Source organism: Pleurodeles waltl, chromosome 2_2 (genome assembly GCF_031143425.1).
Source record: "Pleurodeles waltl isolate 20211129_DDA chromosome 2_2, aPleWal1.hap1.20221129, whole genome shotgun sequence".
In the NCBI taxonomy this organism is placed as follows: domain Eukaryota; kingdom Metazoa; phylum Chordata; class Amphibia; order Caudata; family Salamandridae; genus Pleurodeles; species Pleurodeles waltl.
The window spans coordinates 1,123,277,340-1,123,300,741 of record NC_090439.1 but is presented as its reverse complement, the minus strand read 5'-3'; the positions used below and the strand labels follow the sequence as shown (position 1 = coordinate 1,123,300,741).

Sequence of the window (23,402 nt, the reverse complement as noted above, 5' to 3'; positions counted from 1 at the left end):
AGCAACTATCTTTTGTGCGTCTGTGTTGCATTGGCCTATGCAATTCGTGTGCTGCTTGATTAAAGTATGTTTAAAATACACGAGCGAGAGAGTGTTTTCCCTCATTAGGCCTCTCCTACTAGACAGCACAAGCTTTCTGGTTATGAAAGAACGGTTGTGTTTTTACAGTGGGATTATAGTGTGCCTGTTTGCCATTGGTTGGCTTCGTCAATTATTTACTTATTCAATAGCTTGTCTCCTCCTCTTGAGCATATCCTCTTTAAGATCATTTTGATTGGCTGTCTTGTATCCTTGCATTGCCCGCATATAGTTCACTACTGTAGGAAGTTGGCTCTGTATGTGCTATTTCAAAGTAAGGAATAGCATGCACAGAGTCCAAGGGTTCCCCTTAGAGGTAAAATAGTGGTAAAAAGAGATAATACTAATGCTCTATTTTGTGGTAGTGTGGTCGAGCAGTAGGCTTATCCAAGGAGTAGTGTTAAGCATTTGTTGTACATACACATAGACAATAAATGAGGTACACACACTCGGAGACAAATCCAGCCAATAGGTTTTGTTATAGAAAAATATATTTTCTTAGTTTATTTTAAGAACCACAGGTTCAAATTTAACATGTAATATCTTGTTTGAAAGGTATTGCAGGTAAGTACATTAGGAACTTTGAATCATTTCAATTGCATGTATACTTTTCAAGTTATTCACAAATAGCTATTTTAAAAGTGGACACAGTGCAATTTTCACAGTTCCTGGGGGAGGTAAGTATTTGTTAGTTTTATCAGGTAAGTAAGACACTTACAGGGTTCAGTTCTTGGTCCAAGGTAGCCCACCGTTGGGGGTTCAGAGCAACCCCAAAGTTACCACACCAGCAGCTCAGGGCCGGTCAGGTGCAGAGTTCAAAGTGGTGCCCAAAACGCATAGGCTTCAATGGAGAGAAGGGGGTGCCCCGGTTCCAGTCTGCCAGCAGGTAAGTACCCGCGTCTTTGGAGGGCAGACCAAGGGGGTTTTGTAGGGCACCGGGGGGGGACACAAGCCCACACTGAAATTTCACCCTCAGCGGCGCGGGGGCGGCTGGGTGCAGTGTTAGAACAAGCGTCGGGTTCGCAATGGAAGTCAATGAGAGATCAAGGGATCTCTTCAGCGCTGCAGGCAAGGGGGGGGGCTTCCTCAGGGAAACCTCCACTTGGGCAAGGGAGAGGGACTCCTGGGGGTCACTCCTCCAGTGAAAGTCCGGTCCTTCAGGTCCTGGGGGCTGCGGGTGCAGGGTCTTTTCCAGGCGTCAGGACTTAGGTTTCAGAGAGTCGCGGTCAGGGGAAGCCTCGGGATTCCCTCTGCAGGCGGCGCTGTGGGGGCTCAGGGGGGACAGGTTTTGGTACTCAGTCGTAGAGTAGTCCGGGGGTCCTCCCTGAGGTGTTGGTTCTCCACCAGCCGAGTCGGGGTCGCCGGGTGCAGTGTTGCAAGTCTCACGCTTCTTGCGGGGAGATTGCAGGGTTCTTTAAAGCTGCTCCTTTGGATAAAGTTTTTGGAGCAGGTCCGCTGTCCTCGGGAGTTTCTTGTCGTCGAAGCAGGGCAGTCCTCAGAGGATGCAGAGGTCGCTGGTCCCTTTGGAAGGCGTCGCTGGAGCAGAGTTCTTTGGAAGGCAGGAGACAGGCCGGTGAGTTTCTGGAGCCAAGGCAGTTGTTGTCTTCTGGTCTTCCTCTGCAGGGGTTTTCAGCTAGGCAGTCGTCCTTGTTGTTGTTGCAGGAATCTAAATTCTTAGGTTCAGGGGAGCCCTTAAATACTAAATTTAAGGGCGTGTTTAGGTCTGGGGGGTTAGTAGCCAATGGCTACTAGCCCTGAGGGTGGGTACACCCTCTTTGTGCCTCCTCCCAAGGGGAGGGGGTCACATTCCTATCCCTATTGGGGGAATCCTCCTTCTACAAGATGGAGGATTTCTAAAAGTCAGAGTCACCTCAGCTCAGGACACCTTAGGGGCTGTCCTGACTGGCCAGTGACTCCTCCTTGTTTTTCTCATTATCTCTCCTGGACTTGCCGCCAAAAGTGGGGGCTGGGTCCAGGAGGCGGGCATCTCCACTAGCTGGAGTGCCCTGGGGCATTGTAACACGAAGCTTGAGCCTTTGAAGCTCACTGCTAGGTGTTACAGTTCCTGCAGGGGGGGGATGTGAAGCACCTCCACCCAGAGCAGGCTTTGTTTCTGTCCTCAGAGAGCACAAGGGCTCTCACCGCATGAGGTCAGACACCCGTCTCTCAGCAGCAGGCTGGCACAGACCAGTCAGTCCTGCACTGAACAATTGGGTAAAATACAGGGGGTATCTCTAAGATGCCCTCTGTGTGCATTTTTTAATAAATCCAACACTGGCATCAGTGTGGGTTTATTATTCTGAGAAGTTTGATACTAAACTTCCCAGTATTCAGTGTAGCCATTATGGAGCTGTGGAGTTCGTTTTTGACAGACTCCCAGCCCATATACTCTTATGGCTACCCTGTACTTACAATGTCTAAGGTTTTGCTTAGACACTGTAGGGGCATAGTGCTCATGCACATATGCCCTCACCTGTGGTATAGTGCACCCTGCCTTAGGGCTGTAAGGCCTACTAGAGGGGTGACTTACCTATGCCACAGGCAGTGGGAGGTTGGCATGGCACCCTGAGGGGAGTGCCATGTCGACTTAGTCATTTTCTCCCATCAGCACACACAAGCTGGCAAGCAGTGTGTCTGTGCTGAGTGAGGGGTCCCTAGGGTGGCATAAGACATGCTGCAGCCCTTAGAGACCTTCCCTGGCATCAGGGCCCTTGGTACCAGAGGTACCAGTTACAAGGGACTTACCTAGGTGCCGGGGTTGTGCCAATTGTGGAAACAATGGTACATTTTAGGTGAAAGAACACTGGTGCTGGGGCCTGGTTAGCAGGGTCCCAGCACACTTCTCAGTCAAGTCAGCATCAGTATCAGGCAAAAAGTGGGGGGTAACTGCAACAGGGAGCCATTTCTTTACAACTACTTTTTTCTTTTTCATTCAGCACTCCATGAGAGTGCATGTGCTTGCTCTCTCTCTCTCTGGCTTGTCTTCCTGTTGTGGTCCATCTCAAGCGCATGGACTCTTTAGCATCCTTTTAACTGGCTGACTTGTATCCTCCTACTTCTCGCATTTTAGAAATGTTTTTTTCTTTTTCATCCTGCACTTATGAGAATGTATGTATTATCTTGTGCGCAGTCTCATGTTACTCCCCAACCCTGCCAGCTTGTTTGTAAAAGCACAGCAGCGGGTATATCTTTTCCTAGTTATGACTGAAGAACAGACTTTAAGGATATTTTCTTTTCTTTATCACCTGCTTTCCATTTAGGTCTTTCATTTCTCCCCTTCCCCTGGAAGCTGCTTCTCTCCCATGGTCCCCTGCCCCTCACAGTTAGAGCTAGTCTTCTTTTTTATAAGGCCTTGCAGATGCATTTACTGTTCGGCTGATCCAGTTGATAGGGTCGTTTTGAATGCCTCTATTGCTCCTTCACCCACTACATTGCTTCCCCCTGTCCATGCCACCCCACTTGCTCCTTGCAAAAAGGCAAGACCTATTGGATTTGCCATTGCTTATTTTCTGCGCATTATGCAAGGCCAGAGGTACATTGTGAGCATAGATGAGTTTCATGTTTGGTTGTTGGGTGCATTGTTCTGTGTTTAGAATTACACCGCTCCACTTTATGACACGCTGGCGCTCTGGAGTTGGCTTAATCAGAGGCATTTGAGTTTGACTAAAGACTCAGGACGTGTTGCATGTTATTTCTGGGCTGGGGGCTTGCATCTAATCTTATGTGGCCACGTTTGTACAATAAGTTTTAAAGACTTTGGAGTGCATCAGAATACATTATCTCCTTTAGAGCCTATCTCACCATTACCTGGGCACATTTGTATGTTCATGTTTTGTTTTTTTAACCAAGCCACTCCTCCCTACTATCCTGTTCATGTTGAAATGACTACCAGATTGATTGTCTTTAATCAGGACAACCATTCACGATAGTCAAAGACTAAGACTTAGTCTAACGTCTTATTTCTACTCGAGTGGTTTGATGTGGTTTCGGCAGTGATCAATATCCACCATGAATGTTTAATTTAAAACAAAACAAAATGAGCTGTGTTAGTTGTGATCTTGCATTCCCCCTGCAGTTACAATACAGCATATATTAACACAATGTATATAAACTCCATATTGTGTACATTAATTCATTGCCGCTCAGGTGTATAACCTAACAAAGGTTAGAGGTCACGTTCATGCCTTTATGTCCCGTTTTATTGATGTAGGTTGATGTATTAGCTGTGCGGTGGGTGGGTGATATTTCTTTACCTGTATTGTGTGCTTCTTTCAGCAGCTCCTGATTACTGCAGTTTGGGAGCCTAGCAGTTATTAAAAACTCAGCGGTAAAAGGGGAATTAAGTTTAAGCAGTGGTAGTACTACTAATTTTTCTGTAGTAAATGGCATTGTTTTGTATTCTAGGGTACTGAAACTATAAAGCTAGAAAATGGCCAAACGACAGCAACAAAGCTGGGACTTCCTCCTCTCACTCCAGAACAGCAAGAGGCCCTGCAGAAGGTAAGCCAGCTTTACACCCTGTTACCTAAACCTAACAGGTGCTGACAGTATTGGAGTGTCCTAATAGATTTTCCTGACATCACTTGCCGTATGAGACATCACCCCAGTGAAATGGGTGCATTATGCTCTGACTCTTCTCTATTTTAGGGGAATGAAAAGCATACAGGCGGAAAATGGACAAAGCGCAGCGTTTTGAATACCACTGCTCACCAACCCGACTGCTGAAATAACTGAGGGCCAGTCTGACTTGGGCATTAATCTTATAAATCTGTGTAGCCCATGAGACGTAACTGAACCCTAATGTCCAAGAAACATGTAAAAGTTGAACACTTGTGGTATTTCACACTCTGTATTTCAGAATGATTGCAGAATAATTTGCACAATAAAGATAACAATGTTTCCTTTATTATCTTTCCTGTTAATGTGATGTTCATGCACCTATTTAGCTTGTGCCAGAGTACTTGGTGCCATCATTCCTGTTTGTTTGCATACATAAACAAATCACTAATTTGTGTGAAGGTTGGCAAAGGGTACTGAATTTTAATTTTAGCCTCTGCAGCTTGTGATTCTCGAGATCTTAGTTTTATTTGCTTTGGTTAGAGCTGCCGATGTACACCCATCAGATTGACAGGACTAAAACTACAAAAAATTGAGGAAAGATTTTTAGGCAACCTTATGTACTTGATGTGATCTTTGTGGCAGCATTTAGGAAAGCATACATTTTGATAGTGGTGTTTTCCAACATGGAGAGAAAGTGTGAAAGTAGCCCTAGGGGGATTGACGGACCACATAAGCTGATGAATTGACATTCCAAAGGACACTTGCTAAATGATGGACTGTATCTGAACAGGTCTAGATTTTGGCTATAATACTGGTATGACGAAGAACTTGGTGGAAGGAATACACAGTCCCCATTCTTGAACAATTGATGGTGTTGAAGATCTAGTTATTAGTACATCTGCTTTTGCTGGCTTAGATAAATTGTATGTGGAGAGAAGCAGGTCAATGGAGTATTTGCTTTGACATGGTTAATTGTATACACTTAAAGGGGGGCTGTGTGTAGGCTAGATTGTCTTTAGAGTGGACTGAGTGAAATTCTAGTCCCCGTGTTGACAGGTGCATTGTTCGTGGTATAATGTAACTTGTGGAAGAATGAGGCACAGGATAAAAAAAAAAAAAATCCTAATTACATTTTATGTGATTGGAAACTGACTGTATTCATAGAGGTTTTGTGCATAGGAATATTTGATTGAAGGAGTAATGAATGTGTAAGAATTTGGTAAGGAAAAAATGACTTTTTTGATGGAAGACCCTATTTTTTTTTTTTTTTTTTAGGTGTATTCGATAAAAGTAGCTCACTAGTAGAGGTTGAGGCTGTTGCTTTCTGCAATATTTTCCCTTTTCGTCATTTCCCTGCTGCTACACAGTATTGTCCGATTGAAGGACTGGTAGGCTGCTATTTTGGGAGCAGCCAGCAGGCTGTCCAGTCATGAACAGGCTCCTAGGGTCAAAAGTCAATGTGACATGTTCCTCATTTTTTCATCTGACATATTTAGTATGCTTTCTTGCTTGGAAGATCTACCTAACAAGCCTCCTAACGTGCCCTCCCAGACAGGTCTGTGCTGCTCATGCACAGAGTACCTGGCAGTGTTGAAGTTAACGCCCACGTGACCAGGCCATGGCATTACATTTCGTTGATGTCACCTTATTATAGTAGAAGCTAAATGCTTTTTGACCACTCATTGATATGTCCATTGTAGAACATCATGACTGGACTCCCCTATTCCTCATGATGGGTTGCGATGTGCAAGGGGGTGGTGCTTAGTTACATATTAGATGGGGCAGGCATGTTGATGGTCCCTTTCTATCTTGATTGTGTAGTGCCTATGATAGCAGTGTGCTTCATAGGATTTAGCAGTACCCAAGATTACAGTATCCCCTTCTCTCTGATTGCACTTATGCTGCTCCTTATTTTTTCTCTTCCCATAAGAATTCTTTGTCAAGCCAAGGCAAACTATCTTGCTTTAAATCCTGTTTCCTAGGCAAAGGAGAAGGAAGTACTCTTGTTGTACTGGGTAAGAATCAAAAACACTGTGGACTTGTGACCTTGCCACTGTAACCTCTTAACAAAGGAATTGACGCAAGGCCAAGACTGCACACCTCTTACAGAGAAGATGAGTTGCCTGCGTAGCACCCTCATTCTGTTTGTGTTGCTCTAGAAATGATGTCTGAGAGGCCACTTCACACGAAACTGGTCATGATGGTGCTGTGGTATACAGGAATTAAATTTAAAATTGTGGAAAAGGTTTGGTCAACGTTTCATTTGAGGATAGTTGGATTTGATACATCTTACCCCTGACTAAACGTCAGCAGCCTCTTGCAGCATACTTCTTGCAGTTTGTACTTCCAGGGGCTGGGCACATCTCTGTAGCAGAAGATGCAGAGCAAGGGCTGAATTCTTACCTGCCTTTCTTTTAGGCATAAGGAACTATATCCTTGGGACTGGAAAAGAAGAAACTGATGATATTTTTGATGGAGAAAAGATGCATTGTTCTCTATGTAGAGGTTCTACCTATTCAGGGAAGTCTTCAGATCAGCTTTTAGAATGTTGCCGTGAAGATGAAGTCTCTGGTCCAGGTGATAGCAGCGATCGGTGCCTTGAAAGCCCTATGTACTTCATCCTACTTGTTTTGCAAAATAAGCTAAATTCAGTGGCACATTCACAGTTTGCAGTCAACATTTTACATTGCCACACTTCCTTTGGTAACTGTGCAAGGCTTCCATTCTGCATTTCTTTTTTTTAATGCGACTGATGTTCATATGGGAGCCGAGAGCTGATGAGTGAGGTGATATGAATGGGAGGAAACGGGTGTGATGTAACAAGCGGGAGATATAGGGAGAGATGAAAGTTTTGGGGGGAAAGAGGGGTGGAGGATGTCACCTATGAGCCGTGGATTAGGTACCAGCGTGCTGGAAACAGGTAAGTGAGTGTTGTGAGCAGATGCATCAGTTAATTCCAGGGAATATGTCAGACTGATCTCATGGTGGGTTGGAGTCCTCTTTCTTGATGCTTGAAAGTTGGATCAGCATGGCGTCTCAGTCTATTGATATAGGATATTTGAGGAGACCTCTTGCTGCTTCTCTAATTGCCTTGCTCTCAGCTTCTGCCCAGAGCTCACCGTCTGGGTGCAGCTAGTGGGGCGCCGCAGCGTACGCCACTTCTCTTTAGCCAGTAGAGGCGTGAGCTCCAGAGACCTAGCTGCCACTTTAAGTTTAAAGTGCTTGTAGATGCAGAGGGTGCTGGCCTCTGAAGAATTTAATCCTTCTCAATGGGTAACTTCAATTATAGGCACCAGAACCGCTCGCCAATAGTGTGCTTGGATGGACAGGACCGCAGGATGTGGTGGAGTCCGCATTAGACTGGCAGTGGGGGCAGCAGAGTTGAGCACCTGGCAAGATCTAGTTCATTTTAGCATGGGTAAGGTATGTCCTGTTTATAACTGAAAACTGGATGCAAGCGCCTAATCTGGATTTTTAAGCCCCCTATCAAAGTTTGTATGCCAACTGTAGGAAGTTGGCTCTGTATGCACTATTTCAAAGTAAGGAATAGTATGCACAGAGTCCAAGGGTTCCCCTTAGAGGTAAGATAGTGGCAAAAAGAGATAATACTAATGCTCTATTTTGTGGTAGTGTGGTCGAGCAGTAGGCTTATCAAAGGAGTAGTGTTAAGCATTTGTTGTACATACACACAGGCAATAAATGAGGAACACACACTGTGACAAATCCAGGCCAATAGGTTTTTGTATAGAAAAATATATTTTCTTAGTTTATTTTAAGAACCACAGGTTCAAATTATACATGTAATATCTCATTTGAAAGGTATTGCAGGTAAGTACTTTAGGAACTTTGAATAATCACAATAGCATATATACTTTTTACATAAAACACATATAGCTATTTTAAAAGTGGACACAGTGCAATTTTCACAGTTCCTAGGGGGGGTATGTTATTGTTAGTTCTTGCAGGTAAGTAAACCACCTACAGGGTTCAAATTGGGGTCCAAGGTAGCCCACCGTTGGGGGTTCAGAGCAACCCCAAAGTCACCACACCAGCAGCTCGGGGCCAGTCAGGTGCAGAGTTCAAAGTGGTGCCCAAAACGCATAGGCTTCAATGGAGAAGGGGATGCCCTGGTTCCAGTCTGCCAGCAGGTAAGTACCCGCGTCTTCGGAGGGCAGACCAGGGGGGTTTTGTAGGGCACCGGGGGGGGTGGGGGGGGAGAGACATAAGTCCACACAGAAAGTACACCCTCAGCAGCGCGGGGCGGCCGGGTGCAGTGTGCAAACAAGCGTCTGGTTTGTAATAGGATTCAATGGGAGACCAAGGGGTCTCTTCAGCGGTGCAGGCAAGGGGGGGGGGGGGGGGGGCCTCAGGGTAGCCACCACCTGGGCAAGGGAGAGGGCCTCCTGGGGGGGTCACTCCTGCACTGGAGTTCCGATCCTTCAGGTCCTGGGGGCTGCGGGTGCAGGGTCTTTTCCAGGCGTCGGGATTTTAGAGTCAGGCAGCCGCGGTCAGGGGGAGCCTCAGGATTCCCTCTGCCGGCGTCGCTGTGGGGGCTCGGGGGGGACAACTTTGGTTACTCAGTCTTGGAGTCGCCTGGGGGTCCTCCCTGTAGCGTTGGTTCTTCACCAGTCGAGTCGGGGTTGCCGGGTGCAGTGTTGCAAGTCTCACGCTTCTGGCAGGAGTTTCAGGGGTCTTTAAAGCTGCTCCTCTGGAAACAAAGTTGCAGTCTTTGTTGAACAGGGCCGCTGTTCTCGGGAGTTTCTTGGTCCTTTTAGAGCAGGGCAGTCCTCTGAGGATTCAGAGGTCGGTGGTCCTGGGGAAAGCGTCGCTGGAGCAGTTTTCTTCCGAAGGGGGGAGACAGGCCGGTAGGGCTGGGGCCAAAGCAGTTGGTGTCTGTCTTTTCTGCAGGGTTTTTCAGCTCAGCAGTCGTCTTCTTCTTCTTTAGGTTGGAGGAATCTGAGTTCCTAGGTTCTGGGGAGCCCTTAAATACTAAATTTAAGGGCGTGTTTAGGTCTGGGGGCTTAGTAGCCAATGGCTACTAGCCCTGAGGGGGTGGGTACACCCTCTTTGTGCCTCCTCCCAAGGGGAGGGGCTCACATTCCTATCCCTATTGGGGGAATCCTCCATCTGCAAGATGGAGGATTTCTAAAAGTTAGTCACCTCAGCTCAGGACTCCTTAGGGGCTGTCCTGACTGGCCAGTGACTCCTCCTTGTTGTTCTCATTATTTCCTCCGGCCTTGCCGCCAATAGTGGGGCCGTGTCCGGAGGGGGTGGGCAACTCCACTAGCTGGAGTGCCCTGTGGTGCTGGAACAAAGGGGGTGAGCCTTGGAGGCTCACCGCCAGGTGTTACAGCTCCTGCCTGGGGGAGGTGATAGCATCTCCACCCAGTGCAGGCTTTGCTATCCAGAGTGACAGGCATTCTCCCCATGTGGCCAGCAACATGTCTCTAGTGTGGCAGGCTGCTAAAACCAGTCAGCCTACACAGATAGTCGGTTAAGGTTTCAGGGGGCACCTCTAAGGTGCCCTCTGGGGTGTATTTTACAATAAAATGTACACTGGCATCAGTGAGCATTTATTGTGCTGAGAAGTTTGATACCAAACTTCCCATTTTTCAGTGTAGCCATTATGGTGCTGTGGAGTTCGTGTTTGACAGACTCCCAGACCAGATACTCTTATGGCTACCCTGCACTTACAATGTCTAAGGTTTTGCTTAGACACTGTAGTTGCACAGTGCTCATGCACTGGTGCCCTCACCTATGGTATAGTGCACCCTGCCTTAGGGCTGTAAGGCCTGCTAGAGGGGTTACTTATCTATACTGCATAGGCAGTGTGAGGTTGGCATGGCACCCTGAGGGGAGTGCAATGTCGACTTACTCGTTTTGTTCTCACCAGCACACACAAGCTGGCAAGCAGTGTGTCTGTGCTGAGTGAGGGGTCCCCAGGGTGGCATAAGATATGCTGCAGCCCTTAGAGACCTTCCCTGGCATCCGGGCCCTTGGTACCAGGGGTACCAGTGACAAGGGACTTCCCTGGATGCCAGGGTGTGCCAATTGTGTAAACAAAAGTACAGGTTAGGGAAAGAACACTGGTGCTGGGGCCTGGTTAGCAGGCCTCCGCACACTTTCAATTCAAAACATAGCATCGGCAAAGGCAAAAAGTCAGGGCGTAACCATGCCAAGGAGGCATTTCCTTACATAGTGCCAGTTCTAAAATCTGTTTTTTGGTTCTACTCTTTAGGTGGACAGATGCCTTCCCCCTACCCTGAACACCCAATGTGTTCACAACCAATCCATCAGACTTTGTGAGGGATAGGATGGCTCCATGTGGGGTTCTTTTCAACACTGTTCAGTGGGATTGAATAGGTTTGTCGGTCCTCATAATCATATGGGAGCTAAAAGTGGCATTTCTGGCTCTTATGCCAGTTGATATTAGAGCTGAGGTGGTTTGCAGTCGCCTGAGTCAATCTCAAGCTTGTCTCAGAAAATAAGCAGGTTGTGTAGCAGTTTTTGATACCCACACATATGGTGCCTTCATTTAGAAGTTCTCAACTCCATCGTTGAGGCCTGGTCTCACCCATCCTTAATCATTGTGACCCACCAGATCTTCAAATATGAGCAGTATTTCCTGAATGGCCGGATGACCTGATCACTCTGGGTGGTTCCCCGGTGTTCAGACTTCCATAGAATTTATGAACAATTTAACAGAATGTTCAACAATATATGCTTATGTAAGTCTGTCCGGCCAATGATGCCTTCCCTGCGTCTCATTCTCCCTTCTCATGCATCTACCCACAAGTTGACAAGCGGAGAGAGACATTAAATGGGACTAGGATAAAGTTTATGTTGCGACTTTGCTGCTCTTAGTTCCTAGGTTCTCTCTATGCGCGGTCTCCTGGCAATCTCACAACTCCGCTTTTTGGTTTGATTTTAAAATTGAGTGAATGAAACTGGTGAGGATGTAAATCTGCATTAGGGGGCATGTTCTCTGGCCATGTAGAAAGTATACCGGATGTGCACAGCTCTGAACAATTCTAGTGTCCAGCCCCACCAGGTGGTGTTGCAGTACCAATGGGTTGAAAGTAAGAGCTCACTGATTAGAAGTTATGGAGTCGACATAAAGGTAATGTTTTCTTTTGAGTCATTATGTCCTTAAGTAAGGCAGAGTTCTCTTGAATATGTAAGTGCAAAGGTCCTTTACCTTGGCTACTTGCTGTTTTTAACCAACGTGTTGCACATGTGAAGCCTGGGTGAAATGCATTGCAGTCGGGTCAGGATCTGGGTCGTGAAACTTAAAGGTCAAACCTTTTGGCCTTTTCGCGCTTCTATTTTATAGAAACCGCTCCTTGCTGGAGGTGACCGGTGAGTGAAAAAACGCATCTGGATGGTGGAGGTCCTCCCTCCTAACCTTCGTACATTGGAGGAGGTAAGGTAGGTGCCTGAAGACGAAAGGGGGATGGGTGGCAGCAGAACGAACAAATCATGGTCCGTCTTCCATTGGGGATGCCACTGCATACCTTCAAATGCAAAAAAGCAAGAGTGGAGCGTTGGGTTTATAATACCAGACGCAGTACTTGTTCAGGACACTCCATCTATACTCCTTGGGCCGTCAGTCTGCCATCAAGATGGAAGCTATGGACCTCCATGGTTGCCAGTCAGGTGTTGGTAGCACCCCTTTGTGAACAAAGTTTTAGACCGAGCATTCGAAACAGCACATTTGCTCTTGTGTTTTATGACTATTTCTGCAAAGCTCTCTGAATAATTGTGGCTTGTTCTCTTCCTCCCAGGCCAAGAAGTACGCTATGGAGCAGAGCATCAAGAGTGTCCTAGTGAAGCAAACCATCGCTCATCAGCAGCAGCAGCTGACAAATCTACAGGTGAGAGGCATTAGGGGAGCTTCACGTGTTTTTTTTTTGTGCCTGACATTCACCCCCCCCTCTTTTATGAGCTTGCAAGATACATTAGAACCAAAGTCCATCCCACAAGTCTGCCTGGAGCCAGGTATCTTCCCTTTGCCTTTTAGTGCCAAATTGAGTATATTTATATGTACCGTTCCAAAACGGTATTTAATTTGAATACATTTGAGTCTCTGCTGCTTTAGTTCCAAATTATAAATAATGTTCTCTTCCTGTTCAGTTTCCCTACCTTTCCATCCCTTCATAATCTGAGTACAGTTTGCCTCAAGTCCCTTCATGTTCTCCTTTTGAAAGAACAGCCTGTAATTTTCTGGCAATAATACTTGTAAGAGGTGCGTCCCAGTTAACCCTTCTCTTGTGGAGTGGTACTATCTCTACATTGATGGTTGCCCATCTCAGTCATTGCCTCCTGCACTATCATATGTTACCTGTGTTGCTACAAAGGATAGCACTTCTCCTTGCTCTCTTTACAACACACAGGTCCATTGTGTGATTGTTTTTTGTTGATAATCTGCATCTGGTTGGTTTGAGGTGTCAGTACTGTATAGCATCTCTTCCGACCACTTGCAAAGGTTGGCCATTCCCTTAACTCTCCCAATTACATTTACCCTATAACACTTTCTTTTGTCTTCCATAAATTGAACACGTGTAAGAGCTGGTAAAAAATTATTGCTTTTTGTTCTGACAGAGCACAGCTCTCATTTCCATGCCCACCCCACAGCTCTTTGGTAGATTGCCTTTCACATCCTCAAATGAACTCACTTCCCAACCTCCCCCCGTGACCTATTTTACCTAGTTAAAAACTGGTGCAAAGCCTTCAGTTTGGAGATGAAGTTCCCTCTTCTTAGCAGGTCCTCCATTTCCTCTGTCGGCATACGTTTTTTTTTTTTTTAAACTCAAAAGAAAATGATTTGTGATGTATACTGAGCTCCAACAGACTGAACTCTGTCTTTACTGTCTTTCAGATGGCAGCAGTGACAATGGGCTTTGGAGATCCTCTTTCACCTTTACAATCGGTCAATAGAAATATTCACTTCTTCTTGGGCAGTGTTTTGTTTTGTGTAGTAAGAGCCTTGGAAGGTGGGGAATTATTTGTCGGTTAAATTTTGACTCCTTAATGAAAGCACCCATTTAATAAATGTATGTTCAAAAATGGAGGAAAGTGTCTCTGGAATAGAGGTAAGAATGGGAAATACACACTGTTAGCATTTGCAGCCTGGGGATAAATTCCCTCTCTGCCAGCCCTTTGGGTTGGGTCAACTAACTGGGGATGAGAGCTTTTGTAATCTGGATCTGCCCTTGAGAAGCCTTTCTAGAGATGCTACAACCAGGAACACAACAAAATAACATGGGCTTACAATAAAGGCCAATTGGAGTTGAGAACAGACTTTGCAAATGGGAGGGGAATGAAGTAGTGTATTATGCTTCAGGTAGTTTTTTTTTTTTATATAAAAATGTCTTAACTGCCCCAAGAAGTGCGTAGACCGAAGCAAAGCAGTCCATCGACCTAAGCATGAAGACAACATGACTGTAAGTATAGGGTGGTCTGTCAGTCTGCTTATGCACTGATGTGGCAAACTGGACATCGGGTATTTGTTCCGGATTAGTGGGTGGAATGACCATTCTCTGGACCAAAGATCCTGGTTGGTTATTTTATTTTTTCTCGTTTGCTAATATAGTGGTTTTGTAATGTTTGAACAGTGAAAATTGAGCAATGAATCATTCAACATTTGATAGTGGTCTTATTCCTGTATTCAGACTTTGAGCTGCATGAACTGGATCTGTTTTCAAATGACATCTGCAGTCCCACTCCAAATAAAGCATGGAATCTAAATAAAAACTCTTAGGAAAAGGAAAGCACAGGAGTATATTTAGTAGTGCATAGACGTTGTAAAACAGTTTATGGGGTCTTGCTTTTAATAAAAAAATAGCTTTGTCTCTAGCTAATTTATGAATGCTACATATCTTTGAAATGGTAGAGAATTATGTTAGCAATCCCTGCAGTAATTGTAGAGATTGTGGAGGATCGCCCTTTTGGTCCGAAAATGGTGTATGCAGCCGCCATGTATACTTTGTCAGAGTGCCTGGAAAGTGAAGGCATGTCTTGGTTGCAAAGAGCCGCTGTTACTTGGTACCGATATTGCTGCTTTAGTTTAATAGGCTAAGTAAAAGCCAGGTGGAGCCGCAGTTTTCTAAACGGTCTTTGCTCTGATCTCACAGCAGATTCATAAATTGGTGATGGTGTGTAGTCCTTCACCTGATGTGATTACCTTGTACAGAGATGTGAGAATAATTGTATGGTTAAAGAGCAGAATAAACTTGTGCTTGGACAATAGAAAAATTGTTTGTTGAAATGTGTCTGATAAAATCACTTGAAACCACTGCCAGTACAGTTTTAATTAAACCTAATGTGATCTTCTAGATTGGAAATTGGAACTACTGCTATAAAGCTATGTGTATATATAATATGTATGTGTAACTTTTTTCTCTTCCAAGCAGTAGAATTTCAGCAATGCCCTTGTAATGCTGTCCCTCCATTTACTGGCTGTTTACTGATGGCCTTTTTGTGAAATGTAAATAGAATGTCTGTAACCACAACCATCACCTTCCTTTTGCTCACCAGTAGACTTATGGCATCATGTTGAAATAAAATAAGTTTTAAAGTCACTATATGGCTCTCAAGTGTGTACCGTAAGCAGAAATCACTTGAGCCCCTTTCTATCAACTTGATTAATCATTGTCTATGCTGATGGTTTGTTTGCCCACCACCACCGCCATAAACTGCGTGTAATATTGATTTCTGCATCTTAGGATCTTCTATGAAAATCGTGAACTTAGAATAATTCTGTGCTGCCTGTGCGGACCCCGGAACACCTTCAACATATCGTATAGTGTCGGTGTAGTCTAACAATATTGGAAAAGGGGCTTTTTTATTGTCTGCGACACATTGTCATAGAAAAAGGCTGTACTTCACATAGCCTATCAGACTGTGTTTGCCTACCATGCTGTCTAACACCGAAAACTTGAAAATAAGGTCTGTACTTTTAAGGACTCCATAGAGACCCCTTCCCACAGTGCACCGCAGAACAGGAGAGGAAGAAAGAGGAGAATGAAGAGAGCTTCATTAATTCAATCTTCTCAGAAGAAGAAAAAGGTGGGTAGACTTCCAGAAAAGGAAATCTGCTTTCAAGAGGTCTCCCTTTTGACACTGTCAATGCCACCATTCTCATGGACTCCCTGCTTTGACGTTGAAAGGTTTGGCACCATCCTATTTTCCTTCCAGACAAGTATCCGCATTGAAGGGACACGAATGCGGTCACCGTTCACCTTCAAGATCGGCGGTGGGACTCGCCTCCGTGCCGAGAACCTCCACGGCGCTAGCAGCACACACTATCAATGTCAGGATCCCATTGACAACTGTCCATGACGCTACAGGCAGTGCCAATCTCACCCTTCAACTGCAACATCACATCACTCAACGTCTATGCCTGGTATCCACTTGATGTTGGAGAGACATATACCCCTGCCAAGGGCTATATCTGCACCTTAAAGACCTCAATGACACCTATCGGCTTAGAGAGATTTTCATAAAGAAATGTCTTTGTCCTCATCTCACTGTTCAGGCTTGTAGCAACGGTCAGACCCTCCATCACCTGAACAAGACTTAAGCCTACCACCCATATGTCTTATACCACCTGCGGACTTTCTACAGGTTAATTTACAACCACCTAATCTCTCTCTGGTAAGGCAGTGCACCAGAGCAACCTCTATGTCCCCAGTTGGAAAATGAAGGCACTATCACTAGTCAAAACGCCATCTCCAAGATCGGTACTGCCTAAAGGACTTCATCCTCAAGGCCCAGAGTACCGGATTCTACTAACACTGTTTATACCCTGACTTCTCTAGCAAAGTCTCTAAGAAGGGTTTTGCCGGTGGATGACATCTTAACGTTCGAAGATGCCCTAATAAGGAGAGCCTCGAAGTTAAATATACAGCTGGACACCCCTCTGCCATCAGTGTTGGTCTTATTGAAGTCTCTTCAACCCCGGGCTTATACTAGACCTCTATTGATGCTACCAGGTCTCATGGAAATAGCCTAAGAAAAATTCTTAATTCCAGTCACAGTTAAAGCGACACCTCCAAGGCTACTTAAAAAAAAATATATAGACCTCCACAACAGGATCCAGACTTCCTCAAACCGATCCAAAACCGGATTCAGTTACTGTGACAGCAGTAAGGAGGCATGCATCTGCTCTGGAAAAGACAGCCCCACTGGACCGTGAGAGCAAAAGGATGCCACTCATCATTGCAATGCTAATTCTGCAGCCCTATGAGGAAGATACCATCGGGAAATTTGGGAGGGAATGAAGTAATCCATGGATGATCCAACTACCCACCGTCTACAAGATTATCTGGAGATGGTTAAAGAGGGCTCTCTAATATTCAATCAGCTGCAGTGGATTTGGTGAAGCTATCCGCCATGGCGTTCTCTCATGGAATTTCTCTTCGCACAGGTCTTGGCTAAGACTATCATAGTTGAAATCTGATGTGCAATTCAAAATTGCCAGTGTACCATTCTCTGGGTCCTCCCTATTCACTTAACATAGAGGAGGAAATGCTCTGCATGAAGAATGAGGCAGAAACACTCAAGGCTGTTGATTTAGAGGAATAAAAGAAGGGTTTTAAACAGTTTAAATCCAGAGACAAGCGTGCCTACAATCATTGGGTTCAAACTCCTAGATGGCGGTACCAATAACAAAGGCAAACACAAAGATTATTCCAAAGCCGGTACTAGAGGAAACGATCTCTTCCACACAAGCCCTCACACACGAAGTGCAAGAAGTCTGTCGAAACAATGCAGTGTCCCCACCCCCTTCTCTGTTGTCCACTCCTGTGGGGGGAGCAGTGCAGAAAAATAACAGGCAAATGGGTACTGAGCATCATTCAACATGGCAGTGGACTAGCAACTTTCAGACAATCCATAGCTAGATGGATAGTTTCTTGCATCACATTACGTTATCAAATAGGAAAGAAACCATTGCCAGAAAAACCTAAAGCTCACTCAACTAGAGGCAAAGCCGCTTCCACGGCTTGGATGAGACACGTCCCTACACAGGACATTTGAAAGGCAGCTACCTGGAGGTCTTTGCACAGATTCACAAAACACTACTGCCTAAAACACTGATACTCGAGTCAAGTTGGACAAGAAATATTAAGAAACCTTTTCAAATAGTCTATCCTGTCTTCTTGGATCTGAGGTGTTTTTTTTTTTTTTTAGTATTGGGTCCTAAGTCCTTCACTTGCAAACTTGTAGTAAATGACTGCTTTCAGCCGCTTTAAGAGGTTCTCTATTTGCTTGCTATTCTATTCTAAGTTTATGACTAACAATGAAGATCCTAAGATGCATAAGGAAAAGTTACATACCTGTAGCCATAGTTCAGCATCGGAGGAATATTCATTGAATTCATAAACACTCTCCCTCCTTCCTCCCTGGCTGTCTGAGAAATCAATATCCTGTGCATTCTGTAAAAAATGGCTCTCAGGCAAACTGCCACTGCAGTGCATTATGGCAAGAGGTGTCTAGTGTTCAATGTTCGCCTATCGGGCTGTTTTTTCCTATCATGCTGTCTTATTAGAAATTTTTTACAAAACCTAAAGATTTGTTGAAGGTGTTCAGGCACCTGCGCAGAATTATTCTAAGTTTATAAGCCTATATCTCCCAAAATGTCCCATCAGTCAATGCCAGTAACCTTCTGACGAAAGAATAGTTTCTAGAAACCCAACTCTTACTAAATTGATAGTTAATTATTTACCTTCTTTTCTATTAGCATTTTGAAACCGTGATACTTGTGACAGACCCAAAACAGCAGTTATGCTAGTGGTCTCCCTGTGGTCCTTCCTGTCACTGAGGCTCCTTTCAGTTGCAGTAAGACCAGGTCGCCCTCAGAAAGCAAAGATCAGCAAAGTACCCAGTAGATATGGTCGATTATGGTGGAGAGCCAGCAAATGTGTTAACTATGGAAGTTTTCACCATTCTAGAACTTTTTTGAGAGTTTTGTCTTGTAAACCACCATGTCCTGCACGCCATTATCCTGATGTGAAAATCGGCTAGTAGTATTGGTGCTATTTATTATTTAGATGTGGATTGGGTGGTAGATCTTTGTGCATGACAGTTGCAAAGAAAGGGAAGCAGTGACTTGCCCATGCCAACATTTGGGTCTAAAAGTACATCGAACGTGCGGTTGTTCATCAGTGTCTTTGGCATCCTCCTACTGCTGTGCTCCAGGTTTCTGGTCCTTCTGGTTTCCCCCACCAACCTTCTGACTCTTGCAATTAATGTCTTTCTTTTCTCCAATTCACACGTGTTGATATTCTTGTGACTCCTGGTATTGCATCTCTACTCCATGGTGATTTGCTTTTATCTCCTTGCTCCAGCTGAGCACAGGTGTGCACTCTCACCTCAACATATCTTTGAGGGCTCTCAGCCAGTTTCTGAATCCCTTCTTGTTTTTGCTGTTACCATTCCCTTGTTTATTGCTAACCAATTTGCCCACGTCTAAGACTCTGTTAACTGTGCACCAGTTTGAAGCTGATCTGCACCTAAATACAGTTAGCAGGATCAAGCATGACTGTGATGCGGAAAACACCTGAAATCTGATAACAGCTTTTGTGCACTGGTCTTTTATCCTTTTAAAGACTTGTTAGACATTACATCCTCTGTTAATTGCCGAATTGTCAGTGGCTGCAGAATAAGCATAAGCGTAACCAGTACCAAACACAGGTAAAAGGTTTAGTGATCAGCTCTGCGATAGGGTAACTGAGAGAAAAGGTGGACCATGTAGTTAGTTTTCTGCTCCCCTACTGTAGTAGCCATGTTTTGCGAAGTAATTTCTGGAGCATTTAGGAGATGTTTCCTTTGCGTGGATTGTAGACTTTAAATTAAATCATGCACTTAAGATGGTCTTGATTTAATAGATTTTGCTTGTAGTTAAATACTATACAGTTATGGGATTAGCGTAGTATAGTAGATCTGGTTCTGACATCTGAGAAATTTTCCACCATGGATTCATACTCCATGTAGAGAGCAAGTGGTGATGTCAGACTTATATGGCAGGGTCTTTCTCTTGCTCGAAGTACTTCGAGGCCTCTCAACCAAGGGACGTGGATAGGGAAGAACATGCGGTAAGCAGCTGCTAGATACAATCTGACGATAAGATGTTCATTGCTTTTTCTGTCAAGACCTCTTCGCATACTGCATTTCTACACTTTTTTGGTCACGTGAACTGGTCATTTGACAAAAGATCTCACCTGCTAAATAGGCAATATCCATTCTGGTGTTGTATTCAAAGTTTATTTTGTCCTTGGCTTGCATTAATATATTTCCACTTGTCCCTCATTGGAGAGTTGCTGACTTGCCATAAATTGCTACAGCACCTATTGAAGTTTGTAAAAGGAATTGTTGTCTTTTAATCTCCCTTCATGGATACCTATAGTAGTTATCCAGCTTCATACATTCACATACTGCCAACCATTTCAGAGTTGAATATTCAGATGCTGGTGGTTTATGGTACTTGTCCCACCTGCAGCCTTTAAGACGAATCTGCATTCTATGGTTCTAGATGGAACTTTCTTATTGGTAATAATTGGCATCTGTCATGGAGCATGCATTTTCTGTGACTGGCATCCCTTCTTTAAACTGAGCCTTTTTTTTTGTAATGGCAACACTTATTGCATTGTTATTCACATTGCTATGATTTTGATCAGAACACTGGTGATTCCTTTCACAAACCTAATCTTTAGGTACTTCAGTCTCTGAACACCTGTTATAACTTCCAATTCTATAGAAAGCAACCGATTCATAGCTTTAACTGATGAGGGAAATGGCTGGTATTGTCAATAACCTAACCATATGGTGTGCCATTGTACATTTCATATCACATATAACAGGAAATCTTCATGGGTTCGAGGGAGCCTTGAGCTTTGATTGGTTGGAGCCGGGAGGTAAGTGATTAACAGGATCCTTAACTATTGTTCTGAGTAAGATGCATGGGTTCCAGAAATGTTAAGAGGGTTGTGTAGTATTCACCTCTATGTAATATTTCAAGGTCCTGCTTGTAGCATCCCTAGATGGAACACTGAAAGGCTATTACTTGTTCTACTCACTCCTCATTGCAAAGCTCCATTGTTCAGTTCAGTTAATGTGATGTGATTACTATCTGTTGCAAATCGGAGCAGGCCAAATGTAGTCTTCTACTACCAATCCAGGTTTCAACTAGGTTCTCTCTAAACATGTGACTGGTCATAGTTTGTTGTTGTGAGATTGCAAACGGGTCATGTTTCTGGAAAAGCCAGTGTTAAACAAGGAGAGGAATTGCAACCCTAAAACAGTTTGGATTTTGAAAAATAAATTCTGTTCTAAGCACAGCACTGCTTGTCAGTATTAATGTCCAATACAGCCATTATATTTGCATGCTTGTTTAAATCCCTTTCTTTTAATTGTTCTAGAATGTGAATTCTTTACCAGCATTGCATAGTACCTCCTTAATACACAATTCTAAGTTGGGTTCATTCATCGGTGACCCAAGAACCCTATAAAGTGTTTTACCTATAAGCATGGGTGTGTTAATTCAATTGATTCTATGAAAGCTCTAACTGGCCCTACTGTGTTTACTTTTTACACCAGACCGTGCGTTTAATACATTTTCTGGCAATTGGCTTGCTCTTCTACAAATGAGGTTCTCACAAAGACTGAAATTATTTGCCCCATCATACTTTAGGATCTTATCAGCTTGACCATCCTGTTAGGTGCCATACAAGTTATGAAATGGAGAATTGTAACAAAGAAGGAGAGGGAAACAGCTTTTTTATGGCTTTTGTGTCTCATCGGTCATGGAGCAGCTTTCTTGTTCTATTTTACTGAATGATGATTAGGTTCACCTGAGTGATCTGACTTTTGACTTGTCTGTCTTGCTGCAAATTTTCCTTGATGATTCATAACTTCACAGGAGAATAAATTCTTAATTTGAAGTTCTTTCCATAGGAGACCCAATCTGGAATGTATTACTTTAAATACATTATTAATAGTGACTGAGCTGTGAAGACCAACTTTGGGGCCTTCAGCGCTAAATCCTATGAGAGAATTATTTTAATGATCTTACTTTGCCATCTCTTCAGAAGAATGTGCGGAAGTAGTTCTGCATTGTGCTTACCCATACCCAGCTGCAGGTCACAAAACATTCCTAGCATGTCCTTCATTTTAATTATTGAAGCTTTACATCTACGCATTAGCTCAAGGTGGCTCTGGACACCCCAAGTTTAATACATCTCCCACGTTAGTCCTGGAGGATCATTTCCCAGCTCTTAAGAATCCAGACCATTTAGGAATCTATTCACCGAACGTACGTTACTCAGATTGATTCATCTTTCATGTTCTCATGCTTCTCTGGGTATAAACATGCAAGAGATTTCGCTTTTATTTGGTCCACCGCAGTGAAGGTAGTTTGCCAGCCAAGTGGACCATTCTACAAGCTCTCGGTAAGCATTCGTGCCCATGCTACACAGCACATGCTGTTTTCAATGTGTTGGCCTACGCTTTCCTTCGTTTGCTCATCTACTCCCAAGGAGTCGGAAACGAGAATCTTCACAAAATAGAAAGGAAATGTAACTTGCTGTTGGCTAAGAATTGAGCGTTTTGCTGTTCCCAATGTCACCTGAGACTTGTTACTCTGTCCAGTTTTATTATACAGACCCGTGGACGTTTTAGGTGGCAACTGCCCATCCTGCAGGTGCTTCTAGGGAAATTGCAACATATTCCCCTCTGTCGATTTGGCAGCTATACAAGTGTCTGTCTGACCCACGTGAAATTACGCACGTAAACTTTCTTACGGCCATTCACAATTTTACAATATCATGGTTCCTGGACAGGCAATTAATTCAGCAGTTAGTTGGACAATTTTCATGTAACACACACACAAGCTTTGCATACCTTTGCTAACACACGTGACTTGTTTATATAATGATGCTTTTGTGACTAACCAACTCTTCTGAGTGCTTGCATCAGAGCTTATTTCTGCTACAAGTGACTGTGGTTTAAACACATTTATCAGTTGGTGATTCAAGCATACACCGAAACGTAAGGCATTCGAGCATATTTTTTAGGTCTTCACAGTACTTCCCACCAGTTGGCACTCTGTATATAATCAGTCTATTGTTATGGGCCTCAATATCTGGGAATGCTCAGATGCCTTCTCTTAGTCATAGGAAAATGAAGGAAAACTATTCTCGTCTTGTGTTTTTTTTTTTTTTTTTAAATACACAGTCCATTTTGTGATGAATGAGTTAAGATGCGATAATTTTGTACTAATCTTATTTTTTCTCATCTGATCTCTTAATTTATAGGACAGACCCTCAGCTCACCGTGGTCAGAAAATTTCCTCCTAATATTGCTTGGTGACTGAAAAAAACAAATACATTGCAACTCGCAACATAATCAGGGACTCAAATGCTGAATTGTGTTGTTTTTATTAATGAATGGCACACTGGTTTCATTCTAACGTTAAGGAACTCAAGGAATTCTGACTGTGCCAAAAGGCCACAGTAATGGCAGACAGCACTGTACAGATGCTGAAAACTTATGCACACTATGTATGGCATTTCCAAGGTGCTGGACATTAACGTCTCCCTTTTACACAGGTAGCTTTTAGAAAACCCGAGTAGTTGCCATACCACTCGTTGACACTGGTGCTGCCACCTAAAGATGTGCTGTTACGATCACGTTCGTTTATTCTCTTTCTGTGCATACCTGTCTAAACAGTCGCCATACACCAGTACCTTGATATGTCTTAGATTCAC

At 44.0% G+C, this 23,402-nt stretch overlaps 1 protein-coding gene across 2 annotated transcripts in view; it reads left to right on the top strand.

Moving 5' to 3' along the window:
* PUF60 (poly(U) binding splicing factor 60) overlaps nt 1-23,402 on the top strand; it is a 269,830-nt gene that overhangs the window by 43,737 nt on the left and 202,691 nt on the right. For both annotated transcript variants that reach the window (XM_069220967.1, XM_069220966.1), the window contains exons 2-4: nt 4,483-4,578; nt 12,423-12,512; nt 13,517-13,567. In XM_069220967.1, coding sequence (XP_069077068.1) covers nt 4,483-4,578; nt 12,423-12,512; nt 13,517-13,567 — 237 coding nt within the window. The remainder of the gene's footprint in view (nt 1-4,482; nt 4,579-12,422; nt 12,513-13,516; nt 13,568-23,402) is intronic.